This window comes from Trichomycterus rosablanca, chromosome 8 (assembly GCF_030014385.1).
Source record: "Trichomycterus rosablanca isolate fTriRos1 chromosome 8, fTriRos1.hap1, whole genome shotgun sequence".
Taxonomy (NCBI): domain Eukaryota; kingdom Metazoa; phylum Chordata; class Actinopteri; order Siluriformes; family Trichomycteridae; genus Trichomycterus; species Trichomycterus rosablanca.
Genome location: NC_085995.1, coordinates 22,432,352 through 22,455,853, shown reverse-complemented (window position 1 = coordinate 22,455,853; position 23,502 = coordinate 22,432,352). Strand labels below are relative to the sequence as shown.

Here is a 23,502-nt window from a genome sequence, read left to right as displayed (position 1 = left end):
CTACTGTATACCACTATAGCAGAAGGCATTGAGAACGGCCAATTTTTAGTCATCAGTCTCGTCCCACCTATCACAAGGAAAGCTCTATGAGGATGAGATGAAGCCCAGTCTTCTTAAATATTAAACCTATTAATACGCTTAAGTCACATAATACTGTTCCAATCATACATTTACATTTTCTGCATTTAGCAGACACTTTTTTTTCCAAAGCGACTTACAGTTGTGACAGTATACAGTCTAAGCAATTGAGGCATAAAGGCCTTGCTCAAGGACCCAACAGTGGCAACATGGCAGTGGTGAGGCTTGAACCGGCAACCTTCTGATTACTGGACCAGTACTTTAACCACTAGGCTATGAACTGCCCTATTATACAATTTCACAAAAAGAACAGTTGTAGAAGTTATTATCCACATTATTTAATACAATCGTTAAGAATGTGTGTGTCCAAAATACTTAAAACTGGGAGGCAGCATGGTGGCACTGTCACCTCACAGCAAGAAGGTCCTGGGTTCAGTTCTCAGGTGGAGCGGTCTGGGTCCTTTCTGTGTGGAGTTTGCATGTTCTCCCTGTGTCTGTGTGGGTTTCCTGTGGGAGCTCTGGTTTCCTCCCACAGTCCAAATACATGCAAGTGAGGTAAATTGGAAATACAAAATTGTCCATGACTGACATTAAAGACTTGAACTGATGAATCTTGTGAACTGAGCAACTACCTGTTCTTTCATGAATGTAACCACAGTGTGTAAAACATGACGTTTAAATCCTAATAAATAACAATAATAATAATAAACTTAATGTGATAAGGGTTACCCACATATTTTGGCCATGCAGTGTAGAATCTGTGATTTGTTCATTCTTTTGAATCAACTTTTATTTAACTCACCATCCCAATTTATTAACCTACACTATAATAAAGTTAAGAGATCCACAAAAGAGTCTGAAGGGGTTCTTTAATCCCATAAAGCATTACTGCAGCTCAGTGGGTACCACTGTCGCCTCACAGCAAGAAGGTGCTGGGTTCAATCCCCAGGTAGAGCAGTTTGGGTCGTTTGCATGTTCTCCCTGTGTGGGTTTCCTCTGGGAGCTGCTGTTTCCTCCCACAGTCCAAATACATGCAAGTGAGGTAAATTGGAGATACAAAATTGTCCATGACTGTGTTTGACATTAAACGTGATGAATCTTGTGTAACAAGTAACTACCGTTTCTGTCATGAAAAAATCCTAATAAATAAATAGACATTATAGCAGATCTTTCTTTGCTAACTTTTTTTTTATCAATTACTTTATCCTGTCCACTGGGAAACACTGGGCACAAGAGCTTGGACAGTCAATCGCAAGGCTTTAGACACAGCCAATCACATCTGTGTACACTGAACCCAGGCACGGATCTCAGCAGCTGCGTACTTTGCTAACATACTACAGTATTACTAATTACTAAATGCAGGGTTGTAGGTATGACTTTATTCTCTCCGAAAGAATACTTTTTACTGTAGATTTTAAGATTGTTTTCTTTCAATACATTTACTTCAAATAACATTAATTGCTTTTGTTTGTTTAATTTAAGACTGATCTGATTTATCCCAGACATTTTTAGTGTGCAAGTAATTCTGCAGCTGGCCATTTAAAAACAGGCTTTTAAGAAGCATTACATATTGGTATATGATCCTTAGCCAAAAAAAGAAATAAATGAGCCAGAATTCATGACATTTATTTAAACAGGTTTGATAATAACAAACAATAGTAAAATATTACATAAAAATGCTAGACTGTTCAGGTATGTGTGTGTGTGTACACAGCTGTGATAAAAGCTTGTCAAACTACTTACTTGACTTGAATGACCTATCAGGTAATCTAAAACACACAGCAGTTTCACACTGTAATTCATCACAGCTGTGTTCTCATCACCAAAACAACTATATATTATAAACAAATTGACACAAAAACGTAACAAAAAATAACCAAGAACATGTTAACCACAATTAAACGCCATCGATAAATTAATGGAACTTATTATATTAGCAGCCTGCCCTAACATAAGGCAAAATAATCAAATATAACTGAGAATAAATACATGATGGTTAAAACCTTTTTATATGGTGGTAGATAAAACAGGCTCGTAAATTAAACCTTCACTTAAGCTGTGTTAGCGGTACATAAAGCTCAATGTCAAGCAGCATCATCGTTACTTTTGTTAACAGTGTCTGAAAAAACTCTATATGACATGAAGGAGAGTGAAGAACGTTAATGAAGCCAGATTGCAAAGAGTTACTGAATTCCAGCTGATCCCAGGACAGGATTCTTCCTCACTTCCGTTTGCTTTTGGAGTCAGTGGTCTGAAAAACGCTGGATGCCGACATCAGGTTCTCAATGTACTGACCCAGAACCTGGTTCTCCGATTTGAGCTTCAAGTTCTCCTCTTTTACAGCATCCACTCGTGCTGACAGATCTGGAACAAAGAAATTACATGTTGTGTCGATAATATGATCAAGTGAGTTTTTGAAATTAAATCTGATTCTGTGTATGGGATTTCCCACGCTCAGCAGGGTTTAAATTTTTTTGAGTATTGAGCTTTTTGACAAATGAAGAACGCCTGTAGCACAATGGCTAAGCAGTGGCTCTTGGCTCTCAGTGTGTTGCAAATGAAATCCTATTCAAATGTAATTATTTACAGGTCTACAACACATTTACAAAATATTGAAATTTTAAGGAAGACTGTAAAAATGTGATACAGGTTCAGCTCTGCTACCAGTTGGCTGGGCGCCACCTAGCAGTCACAATTGGCAGTGCCTGCAGCAGACACAATTGGCAGTGCGAACTTACCGAAGGACTTATGGACTTACAAAAAAAAGAAAGAGTGGGGGGGTCTTCAAAGCTGTGTAAGGACCCTGGTTCATCAGATCAGGGGTTGTGCAAGCAACAGCAGACTCACAACCATAAATCAGAAATGAGTAGTTTGGTAGATAAAGGTAAAAATTCAAAAAAAAAAAAAGTGCAAATAAAACATTTTAAATGTTTTTACTGACCAAATTATTTGTATTTGATCATATTTAAATTTGATGCCTGCAACACATTGTAGAAAAAAAGATCTTCTAAATATAGAGACAATTCTGGACATCAGTGGTCTCTCAAAAGTTATGTCAGAAAGACATTTTATTGCAGACAACATAGGTAAGGTGGTCCATGGATCATCTGATCCAGTTCCAAGCAACACAGACGTTTTTACAGCTTTTGGCATACGGTTGTTTGTACCTCATACCTTGATGGCACCAAATGTATTTCTAAAATCTCAATATATGCCTCTGTGTTTACCGTAGCTTGTATATGCAAGTCACCCAGGCCATAGGCACATACCATGACAGTTGTTAGTTTTTCCTGATAAGTCTAGATGGTGCTTTAAGTCTTTGGCATGGGAATCCTAGCATATGCTTTTGCAAGAAAATCTGACACATATTTGACCTTTTTTTCATATAAATCAATAGCAATAGCTCCTTCATTTTATGCCATTTTGGTTTACTAAAAGTTTTTAGGAATGCTTCACTTTCAGAGAACTAGGGATATCTGTAAATTCCCAATTTTTATTTCATTATCCAATTTAAAAAAAAGTTTTTAAACTTTTGGGCTCTTAAAAAAGTTTCTGCACTATTTTTTAACTATATTTATTAGGAATTTCAAAAACAAATTACATCTACATTTCTACAGTCACCTTCCGATGCATTTTTCCCAGTGTCAACTTTTTAATGCCATCAGCACAAAATGTTTTTGGTTGAGCGTGTAGCCATAAATGCATCGCTGTTTTCACATCATCATCACATGACAACCTTCTTCCCCTTAAAGCTTCTTTGAGCGGTCCAAAAAGGTGGAAATCAGATGGCGCTAAATCTGGACTATAAGCTCTCTCTCAGTCTATCAGTCTAAACTTTTTGAAGATCCCTCATATATTGCCCTTTCTGTTGAGTTTATGCCACTTTTTGAATACAAACATAACAGTGAACTGATGCATGCTTATTATGATTAGACGATTGTGTAACAATCATAAACAAGTACCAGTTTCATCACTGGCACTATATTGGTCACAATTTTTCCATCTCCATCCCCTTTTCTCCCTATATATCAAATTAAAAATTGCACTTGCAAACTCGGTCAGCTTCTTTATAATGGAAAGCTATGAATTAACCCAAAGAGCTTTTTTTATTACCTTCAAGAGTGTTTTGCAGCTCCAGCACCTGGTTTATGAGCCTCGTTTTCTCCTCCAACTCCACCTGATTTTCTAGGTCACCTACACAACAGAGAATCTATGAGCATTCATCATTTCATCCTTCATTCTTCCAGTGATCTGCTGAAGAACACTAGTCCATTGTGGACAAATTGTATATATAATTATATAATTGTGTATGTAATCAGGTTTTGTTTATTGTTTATTAGGATTTTAACATCATGTTTTACACTTTGGTTACATTCATGACAGGAACGGTAGTTACTCATTACACAAGGTTCATCAGTTCACACGAGGTTATATCAAGCACAGTCCTGGACAATTTTGTATCTCCAATTCACCTCACTTGCATGTCTTTGGACTGTGGGAGAAAACCGGAGCTCCCGGAGAAAACCCACGCAGACACGGGGAGAACATGCAAACTCTACACAGAAAGGACCCAGACCGCCCCACCTGGGGATCGAACCCAGGACCTTCTTGCTGTGATGAATCAGGTAAATGTAGGTGTCCATTTGACTAAAACCATATGCTTTAAACTGGTACATTTTAGCTTTTATTCTTACATAACCAATAGAAGCAGAACTAGTTCAGCGTTCTGAATGCAGATTTTAAACAAAGTCAGCAGCAAACAGTTCATTACACGGGCTAAAAGGCTTGCTAATCTCAGAACAGAGATCCCGGGAGTATATTAAAGCTCTTCCTGTCGACATTAGTATAGTCTTTATATGATACGTTGAGTTTTACCTCTATGCTGGTACATGATGTTAAATATCCAATCCATTATTGTAAACAACTATAAATAATATTACACACAAATTCAGAGCTTCACTGTTTAATTTAATGTGTAATAGTGTAGTCGTTCATGAGATTATTTATATATATATAGTAGGTATCCGGTTAACTGGTTAATCATTGACATCTATATTTCTTACTATATAATTTTGCATCAAATATCCACAGTTACTTTCTTACCATCCAGGTCAGGGTTCATGGTGAAATAATCGTCTTCCTTTTTGGGATGCAGGGCTGCGGCTCGGGTGTACTGAAATAAACCATAAAGGGTTTAGAAAATGGGTGCATCAGAGAGCAAATCTAATAACTTTATGTGGTTTGTTTTTAAAATGTGTATCCTGGGAAACATAAGAAATCTGTTAGGGAAACAACAGGAAACAATTACTGTAATTAAAAAAAATCAAACCTGGTTACATTTTCAGCATTTAGATGACGTTTTATCCAAAGTGACTTACAGTAGTGTGACAGTATACTGCCTTAGCAATTGAGGGTTAAGGGCCTTGCTCAAGGGCCCAACAGTGACAACCTGGCAGTGGTGGAATTGAATCAGCAACCTTCTAATTACTAGTCCAGTACTTTAACAATACCTGTTTGTAAGTACTGTTTTATTTTCTATTGCAAACAATATTGACAATTTAACTCTAATTGTTAAATGTATGATATAAAACGGACAGTTCCGGTCCTAAAATCTGATTGGCTGAGCCGTGTTCGAAGTCGTTGTAAAATCCCCGATAAACTCACACCTATGACCACCTCACATCATTCCATATTAATACGCCACTGAAAAGAAAAAGTACAAACTTGGTTGAACACTATTTTAAGTCATGTACTATACATGGAAATGTCCAGATTAATATAAACAGTAATCTTAATCATTAAGCGGGTGTTTCGTCCAAGAAATAGTGTAATAGTGTTTGTGGAGGAATGTTATGTTCGCCCTCATGTTGCCTAGCAACACTGTTAACGAACTACCTGATTTCACGGAAGAATGCTTTTTGTAAGTGTTTTTGTAAATAAAAACATTTATAAATTGAACATTGTTGTATTTTATTATATTTTATGTTGACCGCCGTTTTATAAAAGCCACAAGCCACTCCGCTTCGCGTCGTGCCAAAACATCCTTCCCCGTGATAAAATCGCAGTGACGCACGGTCTCTCGCGGCTTATTGCTTTAGTATGTATATACAGGGGTTGGACAAAATAACTGAAACACCTGTCATTTTAGTGTGGGAGGTTTCATGGCTAAATTGGACCAGTCTGGTGGCCAATCTTCATTAATTGCACATTGCACCAGTAAGAGCAGAGTGTGAAGGTTCAATTAGCAGGGTAAGAGCACAGTTTTGCTCAAAATATTGCAATGCACACAACATTATGGGTGACATACCAGAGTTCAAAAGAGGACAAATTGTTGGTGCACGTCTCGCTGGCGCATCTGTGACCAAGACAGCAAGTCTTTGTGATGTATCAAGAGCCACAGTATCCAGGGTAATGTCAGCATACCACCAAGAAGGACAAACCACATCCAACAGGATTAACTGTGGACGCAAGAGGAAGCTGTCTGAAAGGGATGTTCGGGTGCTAACCCGGATTGTATCCAAAAAACATAAAACCACGGCTGCCCAAATCACGGCAGAATTAAATGTGCACCTCAACTCTCCTGTTTCCACCAGAACTGTCCGTCGGGAGCTCCACAGGGTCAATATACACGGCCGGGCTGCTATAGCCAAACCTTTGGTCACTCGTGCCAATGCCAAACGTCGGTTTCAATGGTGCAAGGAGCGCAAATCTTGGGCTGTGGACAATGTGAAACATGTATTGTTCTCTGATGAGTCCACCTTTACTGTTTTCCCCATATCCGGGAGAGTTACGGTGTGGAGAAGCCCCAAAGAAGCGTACCACCCAGACTGTTGCATGCCCAGAGTGAAGCATGGGGGTGGATCAGTGATGGTTTGGGCTGCCATATCATGGCATTCCCTTGGCCCAATACTTGTGCTAGATGGGCGCGTCACTGCCAAGGACTACCGAACCATTCTGGAGGACCATGTGCATCCAATGGCGGTGCCGTGTATCAGGATGACAATGCACCAATACAGACAGCAAGACTGGTGAAAGATTGGTTTGATGAACATGAAAGTGAAGTTGAACATCTCCCATGGCCTGCACAGTCACCAGATCTAAATATTATTGAGCCACTTTGGGGTGTTTTGGAGAAGCGAGTCAGGAAACGTTTTCCTCCACCAGCATCACGTAGTGACCTGGCCACTATCCTGCAAGAAGAATGGCTTAAAATCCCTCTGACCACTGTGCAGGACTTGTATATGTCATTTCCAAGACGAATTGACGCTGTATTGGCCGCAAAAGGAGGCCCTACACCATACTAATAAATTATTGTGGTCTAAAACCAGGTGTTTCAGTTATTTTGTCCAACCCCTGTATACTTGCATGGACAATGTATGTCATGGCTGTTTGGGATCTCGAAAAACACTTTTATTTTTCTATGACTGCAGAAACACATACACTATAAAGACAAAAGTATTGGGACACACCTCTTATTGTCAAATTTCATTGCCAAAGTATAAAACCTTCTTTCAGAAATCGTCTGCCTTTATAAGCATTTGTGAAAGAATGGGTTGTTCTGAAAAGATCGCTGAATTTGAGCATGGTATGTACTAGAATGCCACCAATGCAACTAGTCAATTCATAGATTTCCTCCCTTGAATTCGTGAGTGGTATTATTAAAAAGCGTTTAGGAACCAAAGCACCTCACTCCCAAAGAGCCGAAGAGTGGGGTCGCAGAGTGCATAGAAGTCCCCAACACTCTGCTGACTCAAAAACTGAACAGTTCCAAACCTTCTCTGGCATTATCAGCACAAAACTGTGCACCAGGAGATTTATATGGGTTTTCATGGACAAGTTGCATGCAAGCCTTACATCACCAAGCACAATGCTAAGCGTCAGATGGTGTAATGCATGCCACCACTGGACTCTCGAGCAGAGAAAACAAGTCACGCTTATCTGGCAGTTTGTCGAACGAGTCTGGGTTTGGCGAATGCTGGAAAAATGTTATCTGCCTGACATTGTGCCAGCTGAAATGTTTGGTGGAGAAGGGATAATGCTGTGGGGTTGTTTTTCAGGGGTTATTATAGGCCCATTTGTTGGGAAATGTCAATGCTTCAGCATACCAACACATTTTGAACAATTAAACAGTGGAAACTGCATAGTTTTGTTCCACTGTTCTTCAGTATAATAATATTTCTACAATTGCTTTCGATGAGCCTGCAGTAGAATACACAGTAGCATAAAAAATATAACTTGAGGGTAATTAGTTCAATTGATATATTTTAAAAACGTCAGCTAGCTGACGAGACTGGTGTTTTATCTTCCACCTGTATTGCAGCAAAGCCCGCCTACTACTCTAAAATGGTCCAGTCATCTGCGCTATAAATAGTACGTAATAGGCTTATCGTCCAATATGCGGTCTGCTATTCATAAAAAAACCCACCAATCCATGCACAACAAGGAGGGGCAGGGTTTGCCGGAAAACGGGTGGGAAAAACAAACCGCCGTCCTGGCCAACATAGCTAACATAACGGTAAAATTTTAGGCAGTTCAAAAGCACAGAAATTGCGCTTAAAATAAACATTGTTTATTCACAACAATAAATAAACAAAATGGAAAGACTTTTCGATCATTTGAATTAAATACAATTCAAGCAGCTAGTCGCTATCACAAGCTGAACTAGCTAGTAGACCTAATAAACAACTCATTGCTGTTTTGTCTTTCTGTTGTTTAAAGATGGTATTAATTAAAATGCAATCGTAGTTATGTGGCTTGAGATGTTAATAATTCTAGTGTACTTACCTTTTAAACAGAGTAAAGGGGATGAGCTAATGTCTGATGTGATTCAGAGTGAAGCAGTCCGAGTCTATGACGTCACTAATCACTCAAACATTAACCACTTCATCACTGCGTTCAGTGTAGTTTTAAAATAATCACAATTATAATAATCATTAAGCGAAATTTTAAAATAAAAATGCTGTATTACAAGTAAGCTTTTAATAATATTTAAGATCTGGTAAGTAACCTTTATTTTACAAATGAACAAAACGCCATTATAAAGTCAGTATATGGTTCAGGAATGTGACGTCATGCCCTGGTTGGTTGCCAAAATGTCCAGATTCACTGTTTACTATGTAACCAGCAATTTTATTTATTTATTAGGATTTTAACGTCATGTTTTACACACTTTGGTTACATTCATGACAGAAAATGTAGTTATTCGTTACACAAGATTCATAATTTCACAAGTTTAATGTCAAACACAGTCATGGACAATTTCGTATCTCCAATAAAACTCACTTGCATGTCTTTGGACTGTGGGAGGAAATCAGAGAACATACAAACTCCACACAGAAAGGACCCAAACCGCCCCACCTGGGAATCAAACCCAGGGCCTTCTTGCTCTGAGCAGTGCTTCCCACTGAGCCACCGTGCCCCTCTTAGCCATTTTAATGCTTGCAAATAATTGTTGTTTGTTAATCAACAACACAGTGTTCAGATCTAAAGTGTACAGTAACACATTAACACGTATTTATCTGTAAACAATAACACATTTTACATGAAAAATGTAAAATCAAATGTATATTATCCAATTTGATGACAAACTTATGAAAACAAGGAATTCATTCAACTCCTTAATTAACTGTGGTATTCCTCAGTGGGTAGCACTGTCACCTCACAGCAAGAAGGTCCTGGGTTCAATCCCCAGGTGGGCGGTTTGGGTCCTTTCTGTGTGGAGTTTGCATGTTCTCCCGAAGTTTGCGTGGGTTTCCCCCGGGAGCTCCGGTTTCCTCCCACAGTCTACAGAAGTGCAAGTGAGGTGAGTTGGAGATACAAAATCGTCCATGACTGTGTTTGACATGAAACCTGTGAAATGATGAATCTTGTGTAACCAGTAACTACCGTTTCTGTGATTAATGTAACCAAAGTGTGTAAAACATGACGTTAAAATAATAATAAATAAATAAATAAATATTACAGGTGGCTGCAAATATCCACTTACAAATTATACATGATCCTCAAGCTATTCAAAATTCAAAACGTATCTAAAGTGTAAGGATTCTTGTAGAATACAATATCTAAACCTAAAATAAAAGCAATTAAATACAAAATTCTAGTAAAAAAAATAATGGAACTGGCATATGAAATGTAAACAAAATAAGGAGTTCAGTCCTGACCTTTGGTGCTGTTTTCTCAGACAAGCCACAAATCTTTTCTTTATAAGATATGTAATTTTCTTTTTTCCAGCAAGAAGCATAAAATATTCATTGTTACACATTAATTTACCTTGACCCATTTTGATACCAGTGCTTGTATATGTAGATTCATGTATTACTTTTGGTTGAGGCATTTGTAGTTGCTAAAATGACCAGGTCCTTTATTCCCGCAGCCATCAGGGCTTACAACAACATGTAATATATCACTCATATACTGATCAGCCATAACATTAAAACCACCTTCTTGTTTTTACACTTACTGTCCATTTTATCAGTTCCACTTGCCATATAGAAGCACTTTGTAGTTCTACAATTACTGACTGTAGTCCATCTATTTCTCTACATACCTTTTAAGCCTGCTTTCACCCTGATCTTCAATGGTCAGGACCCCACAGAGCAGGTGTTATTTAGGTGGTGGATGATTCTCAGCACTGCAGTGACACTGACATGGTGGTGGTGTGTTAGTGTGTGTTGTGCTGGTATGAGTGGATCAGACACAGCAATGCTGCTGAAGTTTTAAAATGCTGTGTCCACTCACTGTCCACTCTATTAGACATTCCTACCTAGTTGGTCCACCTTGTAGATGTAAAGTCAGAGACGATCGCTCATCTATTGCTGCTGTTTGAGTTGGTCATCTTCGAAACCTTTATCAGTAGTCATAGGATGCTGCCCATGGGGTGCTGTTGGCTGGATATTTTTGGTTGGTGGACTATTCTCAGTCCAGCAGTGACAGTGAGGTGTTTAAAAACTCCATCAACATTGCTGTGTCTGATCCACTCATACCAGCACAACACACACTAACACACCACCACCATGTCAGTGTCACTGCAGTGCTGAGAATGAACCACCACCCAAATAATACCTACTCTGTAGTGGTCCTGTGGGGGTCCTGACCATTGAAGAACAGCATGAAAGGGGGCTAACAAAGCATGCAGAGTAACAGATGAACTGCAGTCAGTAATTGTAGAACTTCTATATGGTAAGTGGAGCTGATAAAATGGACAATGTGTGTAGAAACAAGAAGGTGGTTTTAATGTTATGGCTGATCAGTGTATATACACTTATGTCTGTAGTGCAATACAAAAAGTGCAATATGTAGTACATTTTTTATATTTCTTGTTTATTATATATATATATATATATACTGTATGTGTGTATATATATATATATATATATATATATACTGTATATATATATGTATGTATATATATAAATTAAAGAGAATCCTTTGTGTGCAATTTTGTCTAGCAACTTCTAAGTTTTTCACTTTTTCACAGTTGTATTTTTTCTGTTTTTACCACTTTTCTTTCATACTGCTAAAACAATTTAATTGCCCCAAAGATGTTCATAAAATGTTATCTGGAACTCTGGAACTCTCTTCCTCTCCCTCTTCGTCTCTCTTCCTCTCTCTCGTTGTTTAAATCTCTTCTTAAAACGTTTTTGTTTACTCAACACTTTCATTCTCGTGTTTTTATTTGATTGTTGTTCTTGACTGGAACTACTTTGTGAAGCGTCCTTGGGTATTATGAAAGGCGCTATATAAGTTGAATGTATTATTATTATTATTATTATTATTATTATCTTATCTAAAATAACCAAAGTCACTTAATTAGAAAGGGTGTCCACATATTTTGCCATATAGTCACAACAACATAAAACAGAGTTTCTACTACACTACTACAGAGAGAGAGAGAGTAGACAGAACAAACAGATTGTCCTTTAAGAGAACGTTTCGGGAACCGCTGATCTCGTTCCATTTTGAGCTGCTCAAATTCGCTGATTTCTATGACGTTCTACCACAGCGACCCCCCTGAATATGACTTGTAGACCAGCGGAACTACCCAGCGCATGTTTAACCACGCGTTCTCTCTTCCTGCCGGAGTGGGTTCAGATCAGGGTGTTATTCAGTTTGTTTGCTGTATAGTTCTTGTGTACTTGCTAAAGTGATGAAATACATGTGGAAATGTATTTATATATTGTATAGGGATTATGGTGAGCGTTAATTGGATGCTCACGCTGTAAAACGGCTGTACCTCAGTACTTTTTTCGGTGCGGCGGGTTGTACGGACGGACACTTAAACTAAACACTGAGATTATTCTGTAGCAGATAATATTTTTGCTTAAAATTGTAGTTGAAGTAAGCGTGCAGAAAAATGGACAGCGACGACGACAACGTGGAGGAGGTTGTGGAAGGTACAGTACGTACGGTTCTATTCATACACACAGCGCGTGCGTAACGGACGCTACTACGTCACGTGCACGTTGCTTTCTTAATGCTGCTAATTGTGTTAACAACATTAAGGTGGGGCAATCGGACCGGGTCCTTTCTGTGTGGAGTTTGCATGTTCTCCCTGTGTCTGCTTGGGTTTCCTCCGGGAACTCCGGTTTTCTCCCACAGTCCAAAAACATGCAAGTGTGTAACAAGTAACTGGGTCAATAAAACAAACAACATTAAGCTCTCCATGATCTACTTTAAATACTGTGTTTTCTTACTTAAGCATGTTCTGGATTCAGAATAAGCTCACAATCTTTCATTCATAATGGTGTGAGGTTGTGTTGCATAGACTTCTACAACTTTAACATCGAGTTTTAGATTATTTATATGCAAGTTAATAAAACTAATACATTTAAATGTATTAAAAGCATAAATACAGAGACTAACAAAAGCAAAACGTTATGGAGTGTTACTATTATGACCTGTGTCATCAAAGGAACATCAACTTAACTTTTATGTCATCTATGTAGATGAGTTGGGATACTTTGTCACAGCTGAGCCAGTGTATTTATTATTAAGATTGTTAAAAAGTCCCAGACCTAGTGTTGTCCCATACACACTAGCCTATTACTAATTCACACATTGTAAGTTTTCTGTGCTGACTGACCATGTCTTGTTCACAGGGCCACTGGATGAAGATGATCTCCCCCATGGCTACTGCACTGTCATATATTCCTCCAGTGACCGCTTTGAGGGCCACTTTGTTCACGGAGAGAAAAATGGCAAAGGCAAATTCTTCTTTTTTGATGGCAGGTACAAAACTGCACTAATACTGCAGTGTTAAACTTTACTTTCTGATTTACAGCTTAATGTTATTTATTGCTTTTATACAGGGCATAGCTTGCTTGGATTTTCAGGCATAAGCAGTACTCACATTTCAAATGAGTCACTCTCTTACAAATTTACAGACAAATGTAGCTCTAACTGGACTGATGTGAGTCATATGTGCTATGTAATACCAGTCCGGTAATAACTCCAGTTTGTAACCTCCTATAACCTTTGTTCTGTCTGAGACCAATGCAAAATCAATCCCTTTGTTTATTCATAGAAGTCTATAAAAATCTTATTTTTGGATTCAATGCTATCTATATTCAATGAGGTCACAAAATTAAATACTCAAAAGGAAACATACCAAATCTGTAGATAGAAATATAGAAAGAAAGATTTCCAATGTTCTTACTAATAAACTTCATTGTAGTTGGCAAATAAAAACACATTTAGAATTTGATGTTTGCAAAACACTCCAATAACTTTGGGACAAAGGTGAAATAAGAGTTAGAAGCTTATAGAATATTCAAGTTACAGTGTTTTAAAACATCCCACAATAAGCAGGTGAATTGGTAACTGGTGAGAGAATCATGTCTCGATATAAAAGGAGGATCCACCTAAGGCTCAGTCTGTACAAGCAATGATGGGTCATGGCTCAACTTCATGAGAGAATTGTCAATCAGTTCAAATAATTTAGGTCTTTCACCATTTACTGATAACAATATTGTGAAAAGTTTCAGGGAATCTGGAGAAATCTCAGTCTATGTAGGCTAAGAACATAAACTACTACTGAATGTGCGTGACCTTTGAGCCTTCAGATGACATATGCTACTGTGATAGCCACAAGGGCTTCGGAGTACTTCAGAAAACTGCTGTTACTTGACTGTACACCTCTGCATCATGAAATGCAACCTGGAACTCTGTTACACAAAGAGAAAGCCAGACAATACCATGCAGAAACACCACAGAGTTCTCTGGGCCCAGGCTCATCTCAGATGGACTGAAGGACAGTGGAAACATGTTCTATGAGCAGTTAAATACACAAATTATCTTGTTTTCTGGAGAAACAGTTGTTGAGTTCCTTGTGCCAAAGATAGAAAGGACCATCCAGACTGTTATCAGTAAAAGCTGCAAAAGCCAACAATTGTCACAGTATGGGAGTGCATCAGTGTCTACAGCTTTGGTGACTTGCATATGTGTGAAGGTACCATTGATGCAAGGATATATACTGTATATTGATTCTAGAGATATGTGCTCATTTTGTACAACAGAGTGTGTGTGGTCTTAACTTTTTTGGAGTGTGTTGCAGGCATTAAATTTTAAATGTGTTTATGTTTACAAAATGTTGATCAGTAAAACATAAAAAAAAAAACATTTTATTAAACTAATATTGTCAGTTAAATAAAGATTCACCAGAATTCACAAATCACAGATTCTGCTTTGAATTGCATTTCACAAATTGTTCCAACTTTTTTGGAAATGTGTTCTGTATACACAATAGCCTAGGCTAAGTCTTCAACTTGACTTTTTGCAGACTTGTTGGGGCTTTGGAATAAATTTTGAATGGAAATAATTGCAATTTCACTCATGAATCTACACTTACTGTGCTAGGTGGCGCTATAACATGCAAGATAATGTTATACTAACAAAGATTACCATGAAGTTTGAAATAGTGCTTGTCCTAGGTGTTCAAGTGCTCCCATACTCATGCTAGGACACTGGAAATTGCAGCTTTGTGGCTATGTTTCTTCTTTTTTGTCTCTTTGCAGTACACTGGAGGGCTTCTATGTAGATGATGCTCTACAGGGTCAGGGATTGTACACGTATGAGGATGGTGGAGTGCTTCATGGCACCTATGTAGATGGAGAGCTCAACGGACCCGCTCAGGAGTTTGATCCAGAAGGACATCTGGTCTTTAAGGGCCAGTACAAAGATAATATCCGCTGCGGCATGTGCTGGACTTACTACCCAGTGTGTTATACTTTCTATTTTTTGTTTTGTTTATTAAGATGCCATAACAACTATGTACATGGTGTTTATCTGACATTAGACTTCAGAATTATCACACTTTTGGTAATGAAAACGACAAACACAAATGTGAACAAATACTTATTTATACATAAATACTAAGACAAATCAAAATTTTACTGAACTAAATGATGATTGGTTATGACTGAATGATTGGTTATGTCTATGGGTGGGCAGGCCAAGGGGATTACCCATTGCTGCTGCAACACAGAAAGAGAAGATGTGCATAACTATATACAATATATTGGAAAATAAAGGGACAAATGCATTAATAAAATAATTTTAAAAAAACATTTGATTTAATTTCTTAGTTGTGTTAGTGTGACCATGAATAACAAAACTAAAAGCTGGCCTTGATTTTAATGCAGTGCTGTCAGATGATAGTCTGCACTATACCTAACATCTAAAATGATTATTTAATGTATCAATTTATCTTCCGCTTTGCTGATAGGACCGAGGCTGTGTGGTTGGAGATGTCAATGATGATGGCGAGATGACTGGTAAAGCAGTGGCTTATGTTTACCCCGATGGACACACAGCTCTGTATGGCAGTTTTGTGGACGGAGAGCTCATCGAGGCACAACTAGCTACATTGAATAAGCAGGAGAACGGCAGACCTCACTTTACTGTTCAACCCAACAGTTAGTACAGTTTATGGTTTATGTTTCGATTCATGAATATTTGGCTTGGTCATCATCATTTCAATTTTTCTTTTAGATTATTTATGACAAGTGTGACTTTTTGTATAGATATTAGTCTTGCAGGGCCAAACATAAAGTCTTAAATGATAAGTCTGGAGAAACCTGTGAAAAATTTTGGCTTGCTGAAGAATAGCACTATAGGGTTGTGTTTCTAACCACACCCTACATGACTGAATACTTTGTCTAATTACTAATTAGTGCATTACATATAGTAATTACACAAAGCACAAGTTACCACTTGATGAGATCACTTAAAAGTTTGTCAGCTATGTGTGAAGTCCTGTTTTATGTGGACAACAAGAATTGGCAGTTTTGGTTATAAAAACATATATAAAAAAATAACAGAAGAAAAAATCAAAAGGACACCAGTGCAGTAAAACACATCAGAGAGAACTGAATCAAATGACTCATTAGTGACTCATGTATGAGCTTGTGAGTCATCATGGTAAAGAGCTATGCTGGTAACAGCAATGGCATTACCAAAAACTGGAAATCTCTTCCAAATAAGAAAACTGGTCTGCAGGGCTGCCAAGAGCAAGTACTTGTTGTGCACCACATGTGACAACAATCTCCCTTATCCTTGTCTGTGCTGTGAGGTAGGGTGGCTCGACAAAATCCTTTTCTAACTAAGAAAAATTCCAAGCCTGGCTACATTTTGCGAAAACCTACATCACATTTACCAGAAGCATGTTGAGTTTTGGGGGTTCGAATCCCAGAACAGGCTCACAAATGCTAAAGGCACATGGCAGCATGTAAACCTTGATATATGGGAAAATAGGAAAAAGGAATAGGAAGGGCTGAATGCATACAAAACTATGCAAAGTCGGGTATACGTTTGAATGATCTGCTGTGGCAACCCCTAACGGGAGCAGCTGAAAGGTGTCTTTCACATTAATGTAACCTGAGGACCATTTGGCTGTGTGCTGCCGTCTTTCAGGAGCAGTGTCACTGTGTTCCAGACAGTTTAACTGTTGCAGAATTAAAAGGACTTATTTATTTACTACTAAACACCTTTTTATATATATTATTATTTTAGTTATTTAGAGCTAGAACAGTCTGTACTATGGCCTCTTTGTTTTCATCTGAGTATTTTGAGTAAGTCATAGTTAAGCTTTATTTTATCCTGAGGATTGACCTATGCCCTTCAATGGATTGGCGTCTTTTTCAGGGTTCTTCCCTGCACCCAGTGTTTCCTAGTGAAACCGGCCCTGCCACGGTCCTGATCAGGAAAAAGTGGTTGATGAAAATCAGTTTTTGGCCTACTGGTTATTAGGTGTGTGTGATATAGCCAAAATTCTGTATCACAGTAATCGTACTGTATTTGTGAAAATTTAGTATAAAAGCTTGTTGTTCTTATTTTCCTATTATGGTCTCTTAAAGTTAATGTTCCCTCTGCTATTAAAGCCACATTTTGGTTCTCCAAGGGACTTTTTTATCATATTTGGTTGGTGCTACAGTGAGCTGAATAATCAACACCAAAAAGAATGTTCCTTACATACATTTATACTGCTTCACTAAGATAATTCAGTAGTAAATTTGAGGCATTATTAAAATGTTATTGAAGGACAATTTGTCAAAATGATCTTAAGAGAACCTTAACATGGTTCTTTCATGCAACCACTGTAAAGAGTCCTTATAGTCATCTTTATTTTCAAACCAAATTATTCACACACTTTTAGTTCTCCTGTACAGGGGTATCAATCAAATGTCACTCATGTCTCTGTAGTTTTGTACATTTCATCTTAAAAATGATGTTTGAAGTTTGACAAAAGCATCTTATTTATAGCACTGTTGATATTATGTTTTTTATCTCTTCCAGGTCCTGTTTACACCTATGACAAATCCACTTCTTCCTGTATTGCTAGTCACAAGGTGATGCCGGACCCATACGAGAGCCAGCGGTTGGTACTATTTAATACTTTCTGTGACTAGTTAGTTTGTGTTATGCCATTTATTTTTATAAGAACAATGCTTTGACAGATCATATGCGCAGATGCATGGCATGGCATGCATCTAAATGGCGCTCCATTGTTCTGTAATTATGAATTTGGCATTGTAAAAGTCCCTTCCCCCGATATTTTTCTTAATAAAACACTTAACAGTTTCTTTTGTCATATAATTAACTTCCACGTTTTTAATGGAAGACAGGTTTGGACTACAGACAGGTCAATCTAGCACTTGCACTCCCTTACAAAGTCACAGTGTCTCTGGAAAAGGTCTAGATTGCAGCGTATGTTCCCTGGAAAAGCTCTTGATTGCAGCATGTGTCACATATCTTTTCAATGTTTTCAAATTACTGCTATTTGTTTTTCTCAACATTTACCTGCTGTCCAACCTTTTTTGAAATTGGAATTATATTTCACAAAAGTATAGCTGTATCATTTGTTCCTCTGCAGAAATACAGAGACAAGACAGGGTGCCAATATATCACAGGGTATCACTCACTCATTTAACCATGCATAGGTGTGGTTTAACCACAATCGTGCATGTGCTTGACTGGCCTGCCTGCAGTTCAGAGCTGTCTCTTATTGAACATGTATGGTGCCACATGAAGAGGAGAATCAGATAATGGCGACCATAGACTGTTAAGCAGCTGAAATTGTCTACAATTTGTGTTTAGTTCACAAACCATTAAAAAGATTCATTCTTAGAAAAGGTGATGGAACACAGGGTAAACACACCTCAACTTCTAAGTGTGTTACAGGTATCAATTGTGTTTATATTTACAAAATACTATCAAGTTGATCCAAACAATGGAAATCAGTTAAATAAAGCTTTTTTTCAGAGTTGGGGTTTGTAGTATGATTTGGATGACATGTGCTTTTACATTAAATAATCCAAATGAATAAAGTAGAAGCTGGTTATGACACAAGTCAGTGATGTATGTGTTGTACTTGGCATTAGCATGCCACTGAATAAACATACTGCTTTGTGTGTTTCTGACAGTGTGTATGTGGGCCAGTCACTGATCCCTGAAGCAGGGGAAGGCTTGTTTGCCAAAACCGATGCTGATGCTGACACAGTTATGGCTTTTTACAATGGTGTGCGTATCACACACTCAGAGGTACGTTTGTGTGTGATGTTATGATGTGTGAGAATACTCAAAAACAGTTAAACTTGACTTGGAAAGTAGAGACAAGATGAAAAGTATAAAATATTGTGTAGTGCTGCTTTCCAAACTTAGTTCACAACAATTATTCACATTTCTGGAAAAGTTAGGACAGGAAACATTAATAAAAACAAAAATGTGTGATTTGGTAATTTTTTATTTAACAATGTACTAATAAATGACATTTGATTGATTGTATTTTGTAAATATAAATGCATTTTGAATTTGACGACTGCAACATGCTCAAATTTCACCCTCTAACGGACATAATATTGTGAAAGATTCAGGAAATCCTGTGAAATCTCCATTAATGTTGGGCAAGGCTGGAAACCACTGGTAAATCTGTGACTCTTGAGCCCTCAGACAGCATTGCTTGACAAATCATGAAAGGAGTACACCAGAAAGCTTATGTTACTTAACATAGTCCACTGCTCTATTATCTACTACTCTATTACCATACATTAATTCTATGCAGAACTGAGTTCCCTGGGCTAAAGCTTAACTCACATTAACGTAGTATTAAAGTGGAAACATGTGCTGTGGTTAGATGAGTCCACGTTTTAGCTTGTTTTAGGGGAAAATGGATGACAAGCTCTCCATATTAAAGACGAAAAGGACTCTGCAGACTCTCAACATCTGTCATAATATGTGGGTGCATTACTGCCCACTGCATGGGTGACTTGCATATGTGTAAATGTACCTCTGACTCTGAGGCCTATATTGGGATTTTAGAGGGATGTAAGATAACAGCAAGACAAAGTCTAGTTATTTCAGCAAGACAATGCAAGGTTTACTTCTGCACGCAGTAATGCAGTGTGGCTTTGTAGACACAGTGTGTGTGTGTGCTTGACTGGCTTGCCTGCAGTTCAGATCTGTCTCCTGCTAAAAATGTATAGCACATCATTAAGAGAACAGTGACCACGGGCTGTTGATCAGCTTAAGTCCGCTGTCAAGCAAGAATAAGCAAAAATTCCACATGCAAAACTGCAAAAATGTGTATTCTCAGTGTAATTACATAGGGAAGATGATGTAAGTGTTAAACATGCCATGTGAATTCAAGGCATCAACTCTAAATTTGTTTATAATTAAAAAATACAATTAAATTGAAGTTGAAAGTTAAACATTGGAAATCTTTTGTTTATATTTTTTCAGTTAAATAAAGGGTAAAATGTTATTTTTGTGAACAAAACACAAGTTCTTGTTTTTATTGCATTTAATAAAAATGTTCCAAATGTTTTTAAAATAGGGCTTGTCTTAATATTTTAATTTTGTACTTAATGTGTAATCACCAGATACTTTTGCCACACCAACTGACTATACTTGCGGGAAAGTACTTTTGTGTTTTTATGTGTTTAATCGACAGGTGGATGGACGTGATTGGTCGATGAATGGAAACACCATTTCACTTGATGACGACACAGTAATTGATGTACCTGTACCTTTTAACCTCACTGAAATTTACTGTGCTTCACTCGGACACAAGGCCAATCACTCCTTTACCCCTAACTGCAAATATGATCCGTGAGTATGAAAGTGTCATGTGCCTTCTGGTGGTTGGGTAAGAAGGACGAATAAGGTTGTTTGGAAGAGTCATTCCACTAAATAATTTATTCAGTCTATGCCTACCATACAGATTAACCTTGTGGGTACACAATTACCAACTGCATTTGTTGCTCTGTATACTTTGCCACCCTCTGTGCTCCACTAAGAAATTGAAAGAAAAACCACTAGGACCCCCTCTGACTAGATCTTATTTGGGTGGTAGACCATTCTCAACACTGCAATGACACTAACATGGTAGTGTATGTTTAAGTTGTAGAAATAGAGCAGGTGCAGCAGTGTTGCTGGCAAAGCCTTAATCACAAAATATATTGGGGTAACACGCGGTGCCCCCCAAACTTCAGATATGTTTTAGAATAAACATGCCAGGAGTTTTTTTTTGTTTTTTAATTTGACCACCCAGATTGTGTTGGTGTTGAGTATGTTTTATATACAATTTTGCAGCAAGGTGCTTGGCGTGCATTTTTTTCTAGTTCTTTCCAACTTTCTGACCAATGATTTGTACAATGAGTTGTAACAGGGTATGTCCTTTTTGAGCTCTCTCTAGATATAAGTCTATTATACAGTAATGCTTGTAAAATGGAACAGTATGTGTGTAGTAAACAAATCGGTCATTAAAATAAAAGTCCAATTAAATTTGTTTGTAGAGTTTTAGTAGTTTCGTGAATCCTAAATATTCTCGGATTGTCTTTTTGTTTCTTAGGTTTGTTCATCCTCGCTTTGGAGCAATAAAGTGCATTCGAACTATCCGAGCAGTTCAAAAAGATGAAGAACTCACAGTTGCCTATGGTTACGACCATGAACCTTCAGGAAAGTCAGGTCCGGAAGCTCCAGACTGGTACAAACAAGAGCTACGTGAATTTCAGCTAAAAAAATTAATGAATAAATAAAAAACTCTTGGTTCATGCCGGGAGTGTTCTACTACCCAAACCTTATCTTTTACTCTCTCACTGGTGGCTAGTGCTAACAGCATTGTCTTAAATACTACATCATGCATCCTCTCAGCAAACTCCTTTGTCTCATTGGGTTTTGAGAGTAAATGCCAGCCTAATGCAGAACTGTATCCTATTTTTATTATATGCAGGTGTGCAGGTCTTAGCACTTCATCAGAAATGCAAAGAATTATGTGGTTTAGCTTAATGGCTTATTTAAAGAGAGAACTATACAATGCAAAACTAAATAGTTGAACTAGTGCTACACCACTTAGTAACTTCTACAAGCCATGTAGTCTGCTAGTGTATAGATGATTTCCCATCAGCTATGAATCATTGCCTGTATACTCATATATGCACAAATGATGAGAACAATAATCACTGCTGCATTTGAATTGAAAATGTTACTTGTAGCACAGTTATAATTGTCTGATACCTGCATTGCCATCACACCTTAAGTGCAAGTACTAATTGTGTTAAGAAGAACAGTATTATTAATGCTTACACACTAAAAAATCATATATTTACCTATGGGAAAATGTTAGAATGTGTGAGAGAGTGAATAAGTGGCAGATAATCAGTACAAGGAATGTTTTTACAAAATTGACATCAGGTCTTTGGTATGCAGTATCGCCAAACAACGGTTTTATCAATAAATATTACAACAATGCAAACATCATTGTTTTGTCTTATTGTAAGATGTCAAAGAATGATACTAGACTGTAAGTTATTAAAACTGTATAATTTAAATAAGTTGTTTTTTCAAAGATTTAAGATCAATAGATTTATTTTAAAATAATTTAATAAATTTAACCTAAATGTAATCTTTTTTTTAATTCCCAGGGTTTAATTAAGATAAAGATGACACAGTGATGCAGCAGCTAGATGCAGGATCCTGGTGACTTATGGATGATGCTGCCAGTAAAATAAATAAATAATCTATTTTTTCATGTATTATTAAAAATGTATATGCTGCTATTGCTACCCAAAAGAAAACCCATGTTGACATGGGGAGAACATGTGCAACTCTGAACATTGTTTGAGGGCAAAGCTCAAATCCAGGTTTTTAGAACTCATTTTGCTTTGGGGCAACCATTCTACCAGCTGCCCCACTGTGCTCCTCATTACCATTTATGCCAGTTCAACGTCCAGCAGATCAGAATATTGTACTGTATGTGAAATATACTGTACATCTATTTGTATTGTGTTGGTTTTAGTTTATTATCTTGGTTTCAGAGCACTTATTAAGTGTGTTATAACCCAAACAGTTCTGAAATATGCAGTGCCCTGGTTTAAGAAAATGTAAACCTTAAACCAGAATCTTTTGGGACAAAAAGACAGAAGTCATCTACTTTAAATAATTCAAAATAATTTATATGTTGTGTTGGAAAGTAACTCCCAGTGAAAGTAAAAGGTGACTGTTGTATTTTTTAGGAATGTCAGAACTGTTATAATATACAGACTATAGACATAAAAAATATACAGTATACAAAAAAATAGTAATGTTATCATACACTGAAGCAAAATGGCAATAATGTGAGGGCAGCATTAAGAAAATCCTTGCTAGCCAAAAGAAACAACCCAGCTTGATTAACAACTGCTAAATAAGTCCTGGATTATTTCCAAAGCTATTGGAATTATATTGTAAGGACATAAGGCAAAACTGAAACTTTCTAGACAAAGGTCTGGCAAAAAAAAAGAGAATGCAGCATTGATGAAAATGAAAAATATAAAAACAAACATGCCCTTCTAAGTCAAGTGATTAACTTGCCATTAGGAATTCTTGAGAAGAAAGGTCATATTTCTGCGAGCTAAAGCTGAAATGTAATTAGATTATGCAGCAGGGCTGTGA

General features: G+C 37.4%; 2 protein-coding genes across 5 annotated transcripts; one reads left to right on the top strand and one right to left on the bottom strand.

Annotated features, from left to right (window-relative positions):
• Positions 1-1,688: 1,688 nt before the first annotated feature.
• scocb (short coiled-coil protein b) lies at positions 1,689-8,947 on the bottom strand. Its single transcript, XM_062999940.1, has 4 exons — positions 8,863-8,947; positions 5,182-5,251; positions 4,192-4,272; positions 1,689-2,442 (listed from the first exon to the last, which is right to left on the bottom strand). Exons 2-4 carry the CDS (start codon positions 5,198-5,200, stop codon positions 2,300-2,302), a joined length of 243 nt encoding a protein of 80 aa, XP_062856010.1. The 5' UTR covers positions 5,201-5,251; positions 8,863-8,947; the 3' UTR covers positions 1,689-2,299.
• A 3,173-nt stretch (positions 8,948-12,120) lies between these two features.
• Positions 12,121-22,846, top strand: setd7 (SET domain containing 7, histone lysine methyltransferase). 4 transcript variants are annotated; one of them, XM_063000585.1, is made up of 9 exons: positions 12,121-12,470; positions 13,176-13,305; positions 15,090-15,291; positions 15,800-15,989; positions 17,869-17,950; positions 18,996-19,113; positions 20,522-20,679; positions 21,422-21,537; positions 22,494-22,846. In XM_063000585.1, exons 1-9 carry the CDS (start codon positions 12,431-12,433, stop codon positions 22,502-22,504), a joined length of 1,047 nt encoding a protein of 348 aa, XP_062856655.1. In that variant the 5' UTR covers positions 12,121-12,430; the 3' UTR covers positions 22,505-22,846. The 4 variants fall into 4 exon arrangements, with proteins under 4 accessions (XP_062856655.1, XP_062856654.1, XP_062856656.1 ...); XM_063000584.1 differs by having other exon boundaries at positions 21,422-21,556; XM_063000583.1 differs by lacking the exon at positions 22,494-22,846 and having other exon boundaries at positions 12,125-12,470; positions 21,422-22,324.
• Positions 22,847-23,502: the final 656 nt, after the last annotated feature.